Source organism: Chlamydomonas reinhardtii, chromosome 3, assembly GCF_000002595.2.
Source record: "Chlamydomonas reinhardtii strain CC-503 cw92 mt+ chromosome 3, whole genome shotgun sequence".
In the NCBI taxonomy this organism is placed as follows: Eukaryota; Viridiplantae; Chlorophyta; class Chlorophyceae; order Chlamydomonadales; family Chlamydomonadaceae; genus Chlamydomonas; species Chlamydomonas reinhardtii.
Window position 1 is genome coordinate 5417942 of NC_057006.1, and position 15999 is coordinate 5433940.

Genomic DNA, 15999 nt, shown 5'->3' on the forward strand with positions numbered 1-15999 from the left:
CGGTACGAAGTAGCCCACCACTGACCGGCCTGGTGGACATGCGTATTACGGTACTGGTTGCATGCCCGTCGTCCCTTGGCTATGGCGCTATGCCCGGCCGTCAGGGGTGCCGGCCATCCCATGACTCATTTGGTTTGGGCCACACATACAGTTACAGTATTCACTTTGGGATGTGACCCGTCACATTGTGATCCCCATGCAGTCACGCACGTCCCGTGCGGCCTTGCCCTGCCCCGCCCTTGGTTTCTGCCTACTGTGCACACCAGGATTAAGGTATCACCATGTTGGTCGCATTATTCCAACTATTACATAATTCATATGGCTTCGCTCATATCACCCCGAATCGGCCAGCAAACCGCAATGTTGGTGGCTTGGTTATGTTACCAGGCACGCTCACGCATGCGAGCCCTGCCCAAGCGCACCTGCCTCCTCCAGTCAACAAGACCGGTGTTTGCAGCTACTCACTATACATACCAACCAATTTTCAACAAACCAAGCCGTCGGCTGCATGTACGGCATCAACATTACATGCAACCAGGTGGTATTACTAAGGCACCTGCCATTTCCACGGGTTAAAAGAATAAGTATGCGCGCTTGCATCCCTGCGCCTAGGTAACCCTGCCCTAAAGAAACAGCCCGCACATTACCGGGGCACTATGATGTTAAGATACTTTATGTGACGACAGGGCTGCGTTATACTTGAGTGGTGGGATCTTAAGCTGAAAAGGATCACTACTAAGTTTCAGGTGGGCCAGATGGAGAGCAAGCGCATAATGCGCAACCTGCGTAGACTAAAATGAAGCATGCTTTAATGGATGGAGTATGTGCGCCCTCAACCGACAGCCAACCGACACGCCGCACATACCGAACACACATCCTGCCGCAAGTTGGTTAACCCAAAAACACATTCAACAGCCCCCTGCACAAGCAAACGCATACTGCGTAATATGGCCACCGCAACATCAACAACATGCGATGGCCGCATTCACACCCGGCCAGGACCAATGCTACCGCGCCTGCCACGTGCGGCCGGGCCGCGCTGCTCTGCCGCCCTGCCGCCCGCACCCGCGGCACCCCCGCCCGCACCTTCGACCTCCGCCTCGCCCACATGTGCCCCGGCCGCATCTCCCTGATCCAGCACCATCCCCACAATGGCGGTGGTGCCCTGCTGCTGCCCGCCGCCCGTCTTGGCGGTGCCGATGGTCTTGACCAGGCTGCCCCGCTTGACGGAGCGCGCAAAGGTCACGTTGAAGAGCAGCATGGTCTGCACGCGCCCCACGAAGCCCAGCAGGCTCAGCGCGCCCAGCATGCCCAGCACGGCCCAGCCCACGCAGCAGTCCAGCAGCATGTGGCCGCCGTCGACCAGCCGCCGCGCGCCGGTCCAGGAGCGCGGCGCCACGGCCTCCAGTCCGCGGTGCACGGCCGTGGCTAGGAGCGCGTTGGCGTAGACCAGGAGGCACAGGTTGCTGAGGCCCGAGCCCGAGTACCAGCGGGACAGGCCCACCAGAAACAGCACGGCGCACGACACGCCGGAGACACCCACCCAGAACGACCACAGACGCCAGCGCCGTCGGTCCGACAGCGCCGCAAAGCGCCGGGACGCGCCCATTGCCGAGATCAGAACCGCCCACAGCCCAGCGCTTGCGATCAGGAACAGGGCCGAGGCGCTTCGCAGCGGCGCCGGCAGTCCAGGCAGCTTGTCTAGGCGCAGGTTGAGCCGGGAGGCTGCCGCCACCGTCAGCAGCGCGGGCGGGAATGCGCGCAGCATCAGGTTTTGGAGCACGTTGAGCCACCGGTCGGTCTGACCGCCGCCCGCCGCCGCCTCGCCGCGCGCCGGCGCCAGCTGCCGCCTGTGCCACTGCGCCCAGGTGCAGCCCAGCTCCTTGTCCACCTCGCCACGCAGCCAGGCGGCGAAGGCGTGCATGTCGCGCCGCACCTTGGCGGGCGAGAAAGCCATGGGGTTGAACCAGCACGGCGCAAACACCAGGCTCACCGCCGCCAGCCACGTGCCCCACGTCAGCCCGCCGTACGAGCAGCGCGCGCAGTCGTTTGTGGCTGCCAGCGCAATGGCCAGCGCTGCCAGCTCAAAGCCTAGAGCCATGTGCGAGCGGCCGTAATTAGCGAAGAGGTTGAGGAAGGAGGAGGACGTGATGGAGAAGCCGCGGCCGGTGGCGATGTAGGAGGCTCCTCCGTACATGACTGAGGAGTGCAGCGAGGCGGCGGTGGTCTGCTGCTTGAAGATGAAGAAGCTGAAGGAGCCGCTGACCAGCTGCGCAAACGCCGCCAGCAGCGCGCGCACCAGCCCCTGCTCCAGCGCCACCTCCGCAATGTACGGCAGCAGCGACAGCAGGCCCAGCTGCAGCACGTGCTCCACACGGATCGTGTCGTACGCAAGGACCTCCTTCAGCGTGCCGGCGGGCGGCGGCGGCGCGCCGGCCGGGCCCACGGGCACCAGCGGCGTTCCGGGCGGCGGCGGCGGCGGGGAGGGGTAGTAGACGAAGACGCGGTAGACGGCGGCCTGGGCCAGCGCGAAGAAGACGAGCGCGTAGATGTGTGCGTAGACTGAGCCCATGACGAGCCACGTGTTGATGTAGTTCCCCACCAGCGAGTGGTACAGGTGCAGGCAGCGCCATAGGTCCACGCGGGTGGCCAGGCGCAGCAGGTCGCGACTGAGGGACACCTCGCCAAATCCCGAACTGATCTTGGCCTCGAACGCGTTGATGGAGTCAAAACCCATGTCGCGGCCCTGGGAGGGGATGAGGAAAGAAGAGCATGAGGTGGCGTAAGCAGGGGAAAGGGGCCATACCGTGTGACGACAGTTTGGACGGGAAGACGCTGCACACTCGCCCGTTGTCCCACGCCCGCCTCCCATGCACCCACGAACACACCTTGCCACAGCTGATGTACTCGCGGTACTTGATCTGGCCACCGCGCAGTGTGTGGTTCATGCCGCCAAAGATGTCCTCAGACACGTGCAGCTGCCGAGTGGCCTTGGACAGCCCGCCCTGTGTGTGTTGAAAAGGCACAAGGGAAAGGGGTGTGTATCAGCAGATGCGAGGCTAAGGGCGTGCACAGCGCCGCGGCCCTCGAGGCGAAACAGCCCTTCATCACGCCTCGCCCTAACCCACTGCACAACGCCTCATTACTAACCCGCGTCATTACGAAGATCTTGTTGAAGAGGTCGGGGTGGCCGTAGTGCAGGCGCACGGCGGCGGGGTAGGCCATGGTCCGCTGCACGATGGTCCCGAACGCGAACTCGGCGCTGGCGGCGAACGCACCCAGCGCCCCCGCCTTGTCGCTGAAGATCCACTCCCGGAAGCCCGCAACCGCCACGGGCCGCTCGGCATTGCGCAGCTCACTCAGCAGCCGCCGGTACTCGGACGCAGCGGGCAGGGCGACCGCTCCGGATGCCGCTGCGGCGCCTGAGGGCCCGCCAGCATCGGCACTGCTGCTGGTGGCGCTGCCGACGCGGTGTGGCGCCGGCAGCCCATCGGCCGCCGCCAGCGCCACCGCCTCTTGCAGCGCCGCCGCGGCCTTCTGCGCCGGGCGGCTCACTGCCTCCGGCCGCAGCTCCTTCAGCAGGTTCCTCATTTTGAGCGCCTCCGCCAGCGCGTTGTCCTGGTTCATGTCGATGGTCTGCAGCGCCTCGCCGAAGCAGAAGATGACGGCGTGGTTCTGGTTCTCGGGCTTGCCCTCGCCGATGATCACGCCGCGAGAGGAGAAGCGATTGGTGGGCAGCCGCACGCGGTACAGCTCCTCAGTCCTGCCCCTGCCCGCGCCGCGCACAGCGCCGCCCGCCGTCACGCCGCCAGCACCACCCCCGGCTCCGCCGTGCGATTGAAAGCTCTCCCAGCGGCCCTCAATACCCGGCTGCCTGCCCCGGATCAGCACCGCAAAGTGCTGCGGCAGCTGCAGCTGCTGCTGGTGCTGCTGGCCCTTGCCCTGCTTGGGGCCCTGGTGCACGACGTCCAGGTAGGACACACGCATGTGCGGGTTGGCCTGAAGCAGCACGTCCGTGCTCTCTGCCAGCCAGCGCTCGCGCAGATGTGGTGAGCGGCGGTGCCGTCCGTACAGCTGGCTCGCGACCACGTGGCAGAACTTGCCGCCCACCACGTCCTCCACCTCCGCCGCGTGCTGGCGCCGGCTGCTGCAGGGCGGCCGCGGGGCCTCCAGCGCCGCCAGCACCCTCAGCGCGCTGCCATACGCCGCCATGCCGCGCACCGTGCGTGCCAGCAGCTGCCCGCGGTAGCTCGCCCACAACTGCAGAGCCAGGCCGTGTTCCGCCAAGGGGCCGCCCGCCGCAAAGTCGGCCTCGGTGGCTGCGGCCAGCTGCACTCCGCCCAGCTCCGCACCCAGTCGCTCCTTGAAGTTCTCCCAGTCCTTGGGGAACATGGAGCGGAGGTAGGCCATGAGACTCACGCGCTCCTCGGTCTCAGTCAGGAGGTCGGGCAGGGCGCCGGTGCCGGCTGGTGACGAAACGTGCGACGAGGGGTGGGGTGCGGTGTCGGAGGCGGCGGCAGCGGCTGGGTCGCCGCGTGGCATAGGCAGGCCCATTGCCTCGGCGGTGGCACGTGCCTCGAGTGGGAAGAGAACGTCCTCGGCATACAGCGGCGTGAGCACGGTCCAGGATGGCGTGGCAGCCACGGTGTCGGGTCGGCCCAGCTGGCGGTTGGCCAGGGAGGTTACGAAGAAGCTGAGGATGCGGCGGGCCTCGGCGCCGGAGGGCTGTGCGGCGGCGGACGACAGGCTCAGCATCTTGGACACCACGCCCAGCACACGCCGCAGCAGAGGCAGCTCCACAGACACGTGCAGCACGCGGTCACCAAAACCGGGGCTGGCGGCGGCGGAGGACAGGGAGGAGGCGGACGGCAGGTGCACGTCACCGCAGCCACGGCCCTCCGGATGCAGCAGCGCCAGCGCAGCCGCCAGCCACGCCGGGTGCTGTTTCAGCTGGGTCCGCAGGGACTCCACTGTCTGCAGGACCTCCAGGGCGGCGGCTTGCGGGTCAGCAGCAGCGGCTGCAGCCTCCTCTGCGGATGCAGCTTCCGCAGCCTCGGCCGGCGCCGGCTGCGCGTCAGGGCCGGTGAGAGCGGCGGCAGTCTGGTCCTTGCGTCCGCCCTTCTTGCTGCCCTTGCGGCTGGCGGCCAGTTGCGACTTGATGACCGCCCGCGCCTCCACCTCCACCACCACCAACACGTCATCCAGAGCCGCCTGAGCCTCAGACGCCAGGCCGTGACGCCGCCGCAAAGCCTCGCCCACAGTGCCGCTGCCCGCAGCCGGCAGCGGCTCGCTGAGGCCCGTCAGAGCCGCCACCAGCCGCCGCAGCGCCGCCAGACCCGCCTCCCTCGCGCGGCCGTGAGCGGGGTCGATGGCTGCGCTGCAGCTGGGCGCGTCCAACAGCACCGCCGCCGTGCGGCCGTCCAGCAGCCGCAGCTGGCAGCCCAGCCACACCAGCGCCGAACGCAGCTCGCCAAGCACAAGCGCCTGGGCCGGCGAGGCAGCGCCCGAGTCCACCGCCCGCTGCACCTGACCCGCATAGAAGAATGCCGGGAGCAGGATGGGGCGCAGCGGACGGCTGCTTGAGGGGCCGCCGCCAGCCGCAGTGCTGTTGCTGCTACCGCCACTGCTGCCAGCGCCCACTGAGTCGCCGGAGACGGAGTCGCTGCCGCGGCCAGGCGCCGCAGCCGCCGCAGACGGCGAGTCAGGACTGAAGCCGGCCGCCGCCAGCGCTGTGCCGGCAGCTGCAGGCGGCAGCGCCGCGGTGAGGAGCGTGGCGGCGGCGGGCAGGCGAGTGAACATGAGGTTGTCTTGCTCGCGGTCGCTGATGAGGTCCGCGCGGCGCAGGTCCTCAACCACAGCGTCCCATGCCACCGCAAACGCCATCCACTGCGCGATCTGCTCCTCGCCCTGGCCGCTCAGCATCGCAACCAGCTCGGCGGCTGTGGCGGCGTCACGTGCCTTGCCGCCCTTGGCCTTGCCCTTGCCGTCCTTGTTCCTCTTCCTGTCCTTGCGCCCGACAACGGCCTCCGCGGAGGGGTCCGCAGAGGAGGCGTCTGCCGACGTGGGTGTTCCGCTAGAAGAGGCCGCAGCAGCAAGGGCGGCCGAGGGTGCGGGCGAGGGCGAGCGGCGGTGCGGCGGCCGGGAGGGCCGTGGGCCCCGCTGCGTCCCAGCCGCGCCTGCCGTGCCCGGGCGACGGTCGAAGGGCCCTGGCGAAGGGGCGCCCTCGTGCAGGCTGCTGCTGTGGAGGCTACTTGCGGAGCCGCTGCGGCGCCCGAACAGCCCACCCCGCTTGCTACTGCCGGCGCCGCCGTACACACTGCCGTACTCAAACTCGCTGTCGTACTCTGAGTTGTCCCCGTCACTGTCACTGCTGCTACCGTACTCATCCTCCGTCATGCCCTCTGAACCGCGGGCCCCGCCGGCTGCGGCAGCGCTGCTGCTGCCGGTGCCTGTGATTGCGTGGTGCCGCCGCGCCACGGAGGCCGCGGCCGCCGCCCTGGCCGCCTGGTTTCCAGCTGCGCTCATGCACCGCGCCCACCAGCGCACCGGCGCGCGGTGGAACTCCGCCACCAGCGCCTCCCAGCTTCCGGCGATGCCCAGATTCATGGCCTGCAGCCCCTGCACCAGGCCCCACGCCATGAGCACCAGCTGGTAGAAGATCTGTGTGTCCACCAGACACACCAGCACGAACGGCGCCACGCGTAGCACCACCAACAGCCAGTCGCCATCCGCGCACGCCAGCGGCAGCGCCATGGCCCCAAACAGCCGGTAGTGCGTCTGCGCGGCGGGGCAGCCCAGCCAGTTGCGGTGCAGGATGAAGCGCACCTGGCCCGCCATGGGCCGCATGATGATAAAGTAGTCGAACGCCAGCTTGGCGCCAAGCACTTGCAGCCAGAACAGGGCGGTCAGCAAGGCCGCGCGCCAACCCACACCCAGGTGCCCGGGGAGCCAGCACTCGGCGCGGGGCCGGGCGCTGGAGGCACGGAGCGCAGCCGGCAGCCGCAGCGCCGAGCTGAGCGAGATGCTGTAGCCGTCGCGGCCGGTGGCGAGACCGTGCCCAACCACCGCCACCGCGTATCCGGCCGCCGCGAACGGCCAATAGCTCTTGGCCATGACTGCCAGGGCGGGCGGGCCGATGTGCTGCAGCGCAAACAGGCCGGTAATGCCCGCAGCCACTATCACCCACTCCAGCCAGCCGCACACGCCCCACACGGGGGCGCCCTCCACGGCAACGGCGCGGCGGCGTTCCAGTCGCGCCGCCACCGCCTCCGCATCTGTCAGACGGCTGCCGCCTGCAGCTCCTGCCGCCGCCGCCGACTGCTGCTGCTCTGCGGAAGTGCCGTTGCTGCCGCCGCTTGCCTCCATGTCCTCCCCAGCCTCCTGGGCCTGCATGCCCTTCTTGCCGGCTTTGGTCTTGGCGAGGTGCGCGGCCATGAGCTTCTCAGGCGATGCGCTGACCCAGCTCTCCCGTGCCTTGGCCCGCTGCAGCGGGTCGTGTGTGCCGCGGCTGAGCCACCAGTTGGCGGTGCGCTCGGCCGCCTGCACCAGCGCGTGCGTGACCACGGCGCTGGACAGCACCGCCAGGTCAAAGGGCGCGAAGGCATGCGCGATGGTCAGGTGCAGAAGCACCAGCTGCAGGCTGAAGACGCGGTAGAAGGCGCGGAAGATGGCGGACCAGCTGCGCCGCTCGCGGTGGGTCTTAATGAAGACGCGGTCCAGCCAGAACGCGGCGGCGGCATCCACGTCAAAGGCACGAAGGTCCAGGTGGGAAGAGGAGGAGATGGCGGGAGTGGCGGAGTTGGCGAAGGTGGGGCTGGCGCCGCCGCCAGAGGAGCGGTTGTGGCGGCGGCGCAGGTGACTGTGACCGTGGGCGTCGGCGTCAGCAGCAGGCGGGACGGTGCCGTCGGGGCCCGTGGCAACAGCGGCGCCGCCAACAGCAACCGACGGCGGGTAGCCGAGTCGTGTGATTGCGTCGAGTGCTCCGTGCACTGCGCCGGCTGCTGCGTCCGCCTGCTGCACGCCCAGCTCCGCCAGCAGCCTGCTCAGCACGTCACGCCGGCACAGCGATTCATTCACGTCGTCATAGCCCAGCCGAAACGCCGACTCCTGGCCGGCGGCGGAGCAGGCGTCCACCTCGTATGCCAGCACCGTGAACAGCGGCGCCACCACCACCTCGGTCCAGAAGCCGCCGTCGCCGAATGATGCCAGGTCCACAAACAGGGAGCGGCTGGCGGCGCAGGAGAGCGCGGCGTCGTCTTGCTCGTCCGCGGCAGACCGCGTGTGGCCCTTGGTGGGAGAGGAGGACGAGGAGGGCCCGGCGGAGGCGGGAGGGCCGGGGAGGTCGAGCCTGGACAGCAGGCTGGGCAGCTGGGCGACGAGGGCGGTGGCGGCCTCCGCGCAGACCTCGGGGCGGCAGGCTGCGGGGTCGTGGTCCAGGTAGCGCTGGGCGGTGTACAGCGCGGACTGTGATGGTACAGGAGACCAGACGGCAGGCGGGGCGGGGCCGTAAGATTACGAGTCGTAGCACGTGGTACGAAACCCAGGCATACCGTGTGACAGCATTGCCAGGACAAGTGAACTCACGTTGCACATCCCACCGTGGTCAACAACTCAGAAGCACCTTCCATCCATACGGTAACCGTCGATCGCAAACACAACCTCCCGCCTCACCTGCAGCGTATTGCGCATGGCCAGTCGCCGCTGCCGCGCGTTCTCCAGCTGCAGCCCGCCGGGGCCGCTGGCGGGCGACGTGAGGGCGGCGCTGTTGCGGCATAGGCGCTGCATGGTGTCGCTGTGCGCCGCCGCCCAGAACAGGAACCACAGCAGCTCGGGCGTGTGGCGCAAGTTGGCTGCCTCGCTGTACAGCAGGAAGTACAGGCACAGCTCCAGGAGCAGCACCGACACGACGGCAGGGTCCTGGGCGGTGCGGCCGGGCGCCTGCAGCACCTCGGCCTCTACCTCCGCAAGCCGCGGCCGCAGACCCAGCAGCCGGCACCAGCCAGCAGCGCCCTCGTAGGACAGGAAGATGTGCGAGTGCAGCTCCCACACCGCGCACGCGAACGCCGCCTCACGCTGCGGCTCGTCTCCTCCTGCCGCCGCAGCAGGGTCGCCGGCTCCGCCGCCCTTCATGGCGGCGAGATGTCGGGGCATGATGTTTCGCAGCAGCAGCGCCTCGAGGTGGTCGGCTGCGACGAAGGCCGTGGAGGGAACCCACTGCCGCGGCTGCTGCTGGTGCGCTGGGTGGGGGGCGGCTGAGGGCTTCTCGTTGAAGGCCTGGAAGCCAAACGCCCGCGCCAGCGCCCACGTGGTGTTCTGGATGCGGTCGCCCAGGGGTCGCCGCGCCACGGCCGCCACGGATTCGGGCAGCGGCCGGGGGGAGGGAGGCGGCAGGGCGGGGACGTAGGGGATGGCAGAGCCGCTGCCGAAGTACGGCACCCGCAGCACCGACGATGCCGAACCGACGTAGCTCTGGTTCTTGGACACCATCGGCGGCGTCGACGTCGGGTAGGCCGACGTCAGCAGGCCGGTGGGGCCGGTGGCTGGGTAGCCGGCGATGCGACCGCCGTGGGCAACGACGCCGGGGCGGGGGACAGCCACAAGGCTAGAGGCCGGGCCGTCGGAGGGCGTCCGGGACACGGGCGACGCCGAGGCCGGCGTGCCCTGGCCGCTGTAGAATGTGGGCGAGTAGGCGGCGCTGGTGGCGACAGCTGCTGTGGCGGCGGCGGCTGAGGTGTGGTGCGCGGCAGCCACGCTGGTGCGCACCAGCGGCGGCTGGGCTCCACCGCTGCCGCTGCTGCCGTTGATGGCCTGGGCCAGCGCGAGGGCGGAGGCGCGCTGCAGCTCGGGCACCCAGGCACGCGGCGACGCGACGGGCGAGCCTGTGGCCTCGGCTGTGGCAGTGGCGGTGCGGTCTGCGGCTGAGTGCGGCCGCAGCTGGCGGTAGATGGGCAGCCCGGGAGAGTTGACGGTGGGGGGACCCTGCACTCGTGAGCGGGGTGAGGAGAAGGAGGCGTTCGCAGCTTGGAGGCTGGCGCCGGTGATGCCTAGTTGGAAGGTGTGGCCGGCCGTGTGCGGCTTGGGAGGGGAGGGCTCCAGCGGCACGGCGTTGGGCAGGATAGTGGGGCCCTTGATCGAGGCGGTGGCGGCGGCGGCGGCGGCGGTACGTTCGTTCGGCAGCTCGGGGAAGGTGGTGGGGTAGGGCGGTGAGGGCTGCGCCCTGGGCGACCGGGGCGGCAGTGCCCAGCCCGGGTCACCCATTCGTCTCCGCTGTCGGGAAGGGCTTGACTCCATCGCGTTTGCCTGGGAATGGGGATGGGCGGTGGCGTGGGTGGAGGGCAGGACCAGAAAGGTCGTGTCAGGCAGTGGCGAAAGGCGAATTACGCTTACGCAACCGACATGGAGCCGGCAAAGCCGGGACCCACCCGCATCCAACAGACCACAACATTCCCATAACATGATTGCCGTCCCGTTAAAGGGATGATGCACTGATGTGGCCACAAGCCAACGGTCAGATGCCGACTCCCGTCACGTCCCATCCCCGCAGCCATCGGTTCCAGGCAAACAAGTGTCGCAGCCAGCGGCAACAGCGCTTGGATTCACCACCAAAGCCCGTCAGCGCAACACAGGAAATAAGGCACCGCGCCTCCCGCAACAAGCGCGTCCTTGCCCACTTACCCGCTGGCCTTAGTGGCGGTCGTGGGCTTGGGTTCGGCTAAGGGAGGTATTTCTTCTTGACAAAAGACATGGCTTAATTTGTAACTAGATACTTTTAACTTGCGGGCGAGGGCGCAGGTAAGGCCGTCTGTCGCCGACTGAGTTGCAGTTTGGACTGGACAGTGACGCGCGGTTAAGACCTCCATCCTGCCTGCCATACAGTTATTCACTAATGGAAGTTGACGCAATTGGAACTGTCGCGTCAAGCGCGCGAGAGTAGCGTTCCTGAATCCTGACACGACCAGCTGCAGCGAATTGCCATCCGGGAATGGCCATGCCTGGCTGCCTAAGGTAACGCAGCCAGGTTTTCTTTTAATGTGCACATAAGCGATGAGGTCGCAAATGCAAAGGAGGTTGTTGAGGCATGGTTGTGAGGGCCAGGCCTTGTGTCTCCCCTCGTCTGTCAGCAAGTCAGCGATGTCTCGGCACAGTAACTCCGGCGTTATACCAGCTACGTAATCTTTACTTGACGATGCACATTAATTGAATGTTGGGGTCTGGGAACACGCTGCACACTACGTGACTACGCCAACCTTGCCCCCTGTCCCCGTGCCCTGTCCCTGTCCCATCGCCCCCTCGTCTCCCTGCGTCTCCCTTGAATCCCCCTCCCCCCCACTCCTGACTCCCGTAAACCTCGGCCTGCTTGTTCGGCGGGCAACCTCCACGCCGGGTTTGCCGTTACACGCGCATTCTTGCAAGCGGTTTGCGTATCCTGAATGGCTCATCAGGGATGTAAGGAGGAGAGCGGGGGTGCGCGGACGGGGTCTGCGTCTCAGGGGTTGGCTTGCCCCTTCCCCCGAAGGGGGAGGGGCGGAAGCCATTGCGGTCGCATCGAGTTCCCGGATGGGGCCCCCTCGGTTATGACAGTTTTACCTTGAGTTATTTCTCGGGAAACCCGAGCACAGCAGGCGAGTGGCATGTGAGAACTACGCTCTGGAATATGTGCGTAGCGATGCGAAACTTGGCAAAAACAGAAGCTCAGCGGTAGGACGGAGTTCAGCGGAGGAGTAACGCGCAAGTGCAGGACGAACCCACAAAGGTCTATGCAATGACGAGCATGGAGAATGCAAAAGTGCAAACGCTGGCACCTATATTGCAAAGCTTGATTATGGCGACAGGATTGAGTTGCTGGACGGGCGGGTCAGTACACAGAGGTTCCCAATGTAAAGGACTTCATTATACTTGGACCATAACCAGCTCATATAATGTGTTGCCGCTCAAGCGGCGTCACATCAGCACTTGTTGTGAGGGCCCTCATCCGCGCAGAAGAGCGCGAGCACTGTGAAATAGTATTACGTTGTGCAGTGACTGGTAGGTTTAAGAGTCCCCGTGAAGGAAGGTCGCACTAGCGACAGCAAGGCCACTTGCAGTGTGGTGCGACAGCAAGGCCAACTTCAGTGTGTCGCTGTAACGCCAACGCGTTTACAGCGCATTTCCAATTATCGGTTTCAAGTTGGGAATGCTCTTTTTTTGACGCAGTAGGCTACGTCGTAGCAATATGGTGCTCGGACAAGTGGTCGATGCGCACATGTTCGTGCGAGGTCTGCACCACGACTTCAGAACGTAACGCTACCTGAACACATGTGGGGAGATGCAATAGCTGTGCACTGGGTTGCGCGCGCGGTGGCCTTGAACCTGACAGTGCGGACATCCGTAATGACAGAGCCAGAAGTGTATGCGTTTGGAGGGACACAACCTATGCTGTGTGCTGGCTCCCACAGCCTCGAACCGTCACGCCCTGGAATCTGATCCGCGGCTGTCACCTGCGCCTGTGCACGGGATTCTACGTGCTGCTGCGTCCCTTTCGGTGCACGCATGACACGGGGCGGCCGGAGGGGGGAGGGGCAAGCCGGGGTACTGCGCAGCGGTAGGGGTTTTCCATGGCGTGCCCTGGACGACGAGCGACGTAGAGTTGTCGTTCCAATACAATTGTCGTTAAATTGCAAGGCATTCCATACAGCAAGAATTGACGGAGCTGCGAAGACCGCGGAACTAAGGAAACCTGTTCTTAGTTATTTTGGCCCCTTCTGTATCGTCCCAGCTTTATCGAGTGTTGAATAACCAAATTGATCGATCTGAAGGCGACTGCGTTGTTGCGGGGGGGCCTGCCCACTGCCATATTCAGCAGCTGGGACCTCTGTGACTAGCGGGACCACAGCATAATGAACAAATCGGTAAGCCCAGTGCCCGTGCTTGATTGGAACACACAGTTTGTTAGAGCCGTGTATCGCGAACGATTTGTCCGCGGTCTGTGTACTGTTGCAGAGGGCGCCTCCGGATGCGCGCATCCAAAAGATGCGTGAGCTGGAGGAACGGCTTGCGAACCTAAAGGCGGACCGCAAGGTAGGTCGCAAAGGACATGCGTGGCGCTGCACTTGGCCCCCCCCTGCGTGATGCAGAGCGGGCCATACTTAGGGGAGCAGTCGCCGTGCTATATGACGAAACGAGCGGAGTATGTTGAGCGTGATTGCAGGGAGCGAACTGAAGCGGCCTCAGACCCCACTGCAAGTCCACCTGCGAGTGTGCCCACGCGTGACCGACGGTCGTTCGGGCCCCTTACCCGCTGCCTGTGACTTGTTACAGGTTGAGCAAAAGATGGTTGCTGTTGCGGAGTTTGAGGCGCGTACCACGAAGAAGATTGTGGGCAACCTGGTACAGCAGCGCTACGATGCACTGAAGGCGCGCGCTGAGGCAGACCTGAACGCCCGCCGGCAGCGGCTCGCGGATAAGCTGGACGCTGAGGACCTGGCCATGCGCCAGGAGCTGCTCGCTAGCAAGAAGACGCCGGAGCAGCGGAGGGCGGAGCTGGCGGAGCGGGCGCGCGCACTGGCAGCGACACGTGAGGCAGAGCGACAGGCGCTGGCGTCCACCCTGTACGAGAAGGCGTTCATCCAGAGCTGTGACGTTCTGCGTGATGAGAACTCGAAGCGCATTTTGTACCGCACGATAGAGGAGCGCAATGCGCAGGTGGGCGGGAGGGGAGCCTTGGCTGCGGTGTGGCTGCGTGTATGCGTGGTGTCAGCGTTGGCGGTTGGGATCCGCGTTATGTGGCAGCGGTGGAGCTGCTCACGTGTGCAGCTCTCTGTCGGCACGATTCTCAAGGTTGCACAGCCGCTTGGTATCAGCAATGTGTCCTTCTAATTTGCCCATCCCAGATTGAGCACAAGATGGCGCAGCGGATCATGGAGGCCGAGGAGAAGCGCATGTGGCACGAGATGAGCGAGGTCGAGCGGCAAAAGATGGAGCAAAGGTGCGTGCTGGAGCTGTCGTACGGGGATGCGGGCAGCTAGCTGCTGTCGGGAATTTTGAATACGGGGTCGAGCCACTCTTTGCATACGAACCCTGACGCGCGGCTTACGCACAGGCTGGCCAGAGCTACAAACCCCTGAAGCGCGGCCTTCGCACAGGTTGCCCTACACCGTGGCCCTAAGCTGCCTTCCGTGCCTGCTCCTCTGCCCCGCTGCAGATACCTGGACGACAAGCGCCGTGACCGCGAGAAGCGCGAGGAGGTACTGCGCATCCTAGACGAGCAGGTGCGCCAGGTTAACGCGCGGCGCGCCGAGGCCAGCATGCTGCGCCGCGCTGAGATCGCGGAGCTCAACGCCACGTGGCGACAGATGGCGGCGGACCAGGAGGCCGCCGATGTGCAGGAGCGCGAGAACATGAAGAAGCTGGCGGCGGAGCTGCAAGAGTTCAACCGCATCAAGCAGATGGAGATCTCGGAGGCCGAGCGCTCGGAGAGGTGGGTGGCTATACCAATACGCAGGACTCCTGCAACCGCATTGGCAGGCCGTGCGCGCGCAGCTGGCCCAGGCTGGCCTTGGCGTCGTGCCTTGTATGTGTCGTCTTCGTTGCTTCATACCCAACTGCCTGTGCCCTACACCCTGCTCCTGCCTCTGCTTCCTCAGGGAGCTGGACCTGAAGATCCTGCAGGAGGCGCTCTCCAAGGAGGCCGCGGACGAGGCGGCAGAGCTGGCGTTCCGCGAGCGGCGCCGTGAGGAAATGCGGCGCTACCGCGAGCAGCTGGCGCTTATGATGGAGAAGGAGCGCGAGGAGACGGCGGAGCGGGACGCGCTCATCCTCAAAGCGCAGCTGGAGCAGGAGGCCAAGCGCGATGCGGAGCTGGCAGCACGCGACGAGGCGCGGAGGCAACTCATGGCGCAGGTGGACGCCATCCGGCAGATCCAGATCCAGGAGAAGCTGGCCAAGAGGTGCGGGTTGAAACTGGCCACAGTGTTGGAGCCGGGGCACGATGCGGGTTATGCAAATGGTTGTCTTATGACAAGGAATGTTTAGGGACGTTTGCACCCGGGGGCAAACCCCGATGCGCGCTATCCTAGCGCCGATGAAACAAGTGCCGTTGTGCCCGATCGCCACGCAGGCTGGAGCGCGCGGAGGAGAAGGCGTTCGAGCGAGCGCAGATGGCGGAGGAGGTGGCCAAGGCGGAGTCGGATGCGGCGGCCAAGGATGCAGCGGATCGCAAGGCGGGCATCCAGCGGCGACTGGAGTTGCAGACTATGATGGTGGCCAAGGCGCATATGAAGGCGGCAGAGCTGGACGAGAAGCTGGCGGAAGGCGAGGCCACCAAGCGCGTAGAGGACCAGTTCAAGGCCAAGGTGAACCAGACGCTGTCAAGCACGGACCCGCCCGTGTGGCACGGCCGGCGGAAGTTCGATTGGTGAGCATGTGGCGACCAAGTGGTTGTAGCGGCCGCGGAGTTGGGATGCAGGCCCAGGCTATCAGTGTGTGGAGCAGGCGGGAGCCACTGTGGCAGTGGGTGCTGTGTTTGTTTGCTTCGACTGTGGGTACCATTAGCTTTGAGGGTTTACGCGAAAGGTGTTCAGGTAGTAGTCTAGCGCTGGCGGTACGCTGGCAATTCCTCGGTGCGCTCAGGACCAGCAGCGCTGCTGTGAAGTAGCAAGCAAGGCCTGGATTCCTGATATTGCTTAGCTTGAGTTGGCACGCGCACAGGCATGACCAGCAGGAGAACCGTGTTACCGTGGCCAGCCGTGGCCGACTGTCAGCTGATGAGTCTGACTTTGCTTCTGTCACTGTCCCCGATATCACGGCCAGCGGTAACACTGTCTTCACCTGGTATAGATGAGGCCCGGCAGCGCGCACAACCCACAGAATGGGTTGTACAGAAAGCAAGGACAGACAAGGGCAGCTGAGTGTCCCGAGCTTAAGCCTTAAGGAAGCCGGCTGACGCACAACATGGCGCGCGGTTATCTCGTCAAAGATGCAACTGCTGTCTCTGCTTGTGCTCTCGCTTTCTGTTATGCCGTG

At 65.5% G+C, this 15999-nt stretch overlaps 2 protein-coding genes across 2 annotated transcripts; one reads left to right on the plus strand and one right to left on the minus strand.

Moving 5' to 3' along the window:
- Positions 1–137: 137 nt before the first annotated feature.
- On the minus strand, positions 138–11179 carry CHLRE_03g185000v5 (uncharacterized protein). Its single transcript, XM_043061095.1, has 5 exons — positions 10675–11179; positions 8671–10299; positions 3151–8463; positions 2889–3005; positions 138–2746 (listed from the first exon to the last, which is right to left on the minus strand). The coding sequence occupies exons 2-5, from the start codon at positions 10255–10257 to the stop codon at positions 986–988; spliced, it is 8778 nt and encodes a 2925-aa protein (XP_042926224.1). The 5' UTR covers positions 10258–10299; positions 10675–11179; the 3' UTR covers positions 138–985.
- A 1480-nt stretch (positions 11180–12659) lies between these two features.
- CHLRE_03g185050v5 (uncharacterized protein) lies at positions 12660–15970 on the plus strand. The gene is made up of 7 exons (XM_001691944.2): positions 12660–12887; positions 12979–13056; positions 13297–13680; positions 13869–13963; positions 14180–14455; positions 14622–14924; positions 15095–15970. Exons 1-7 carry the CDS (start codon positions 12876–12878, stop codon positions 15393–15395), a joined length of 1449 nt encoding a protein of 482 aa, XP_001691996.1. The 5' UTR covers positions 12660–12875; the 3' UTR covers positions 15396–15970.
- The last annotated feature ends 29 nt before the right edge of the window (positions 15971–15999 follow it).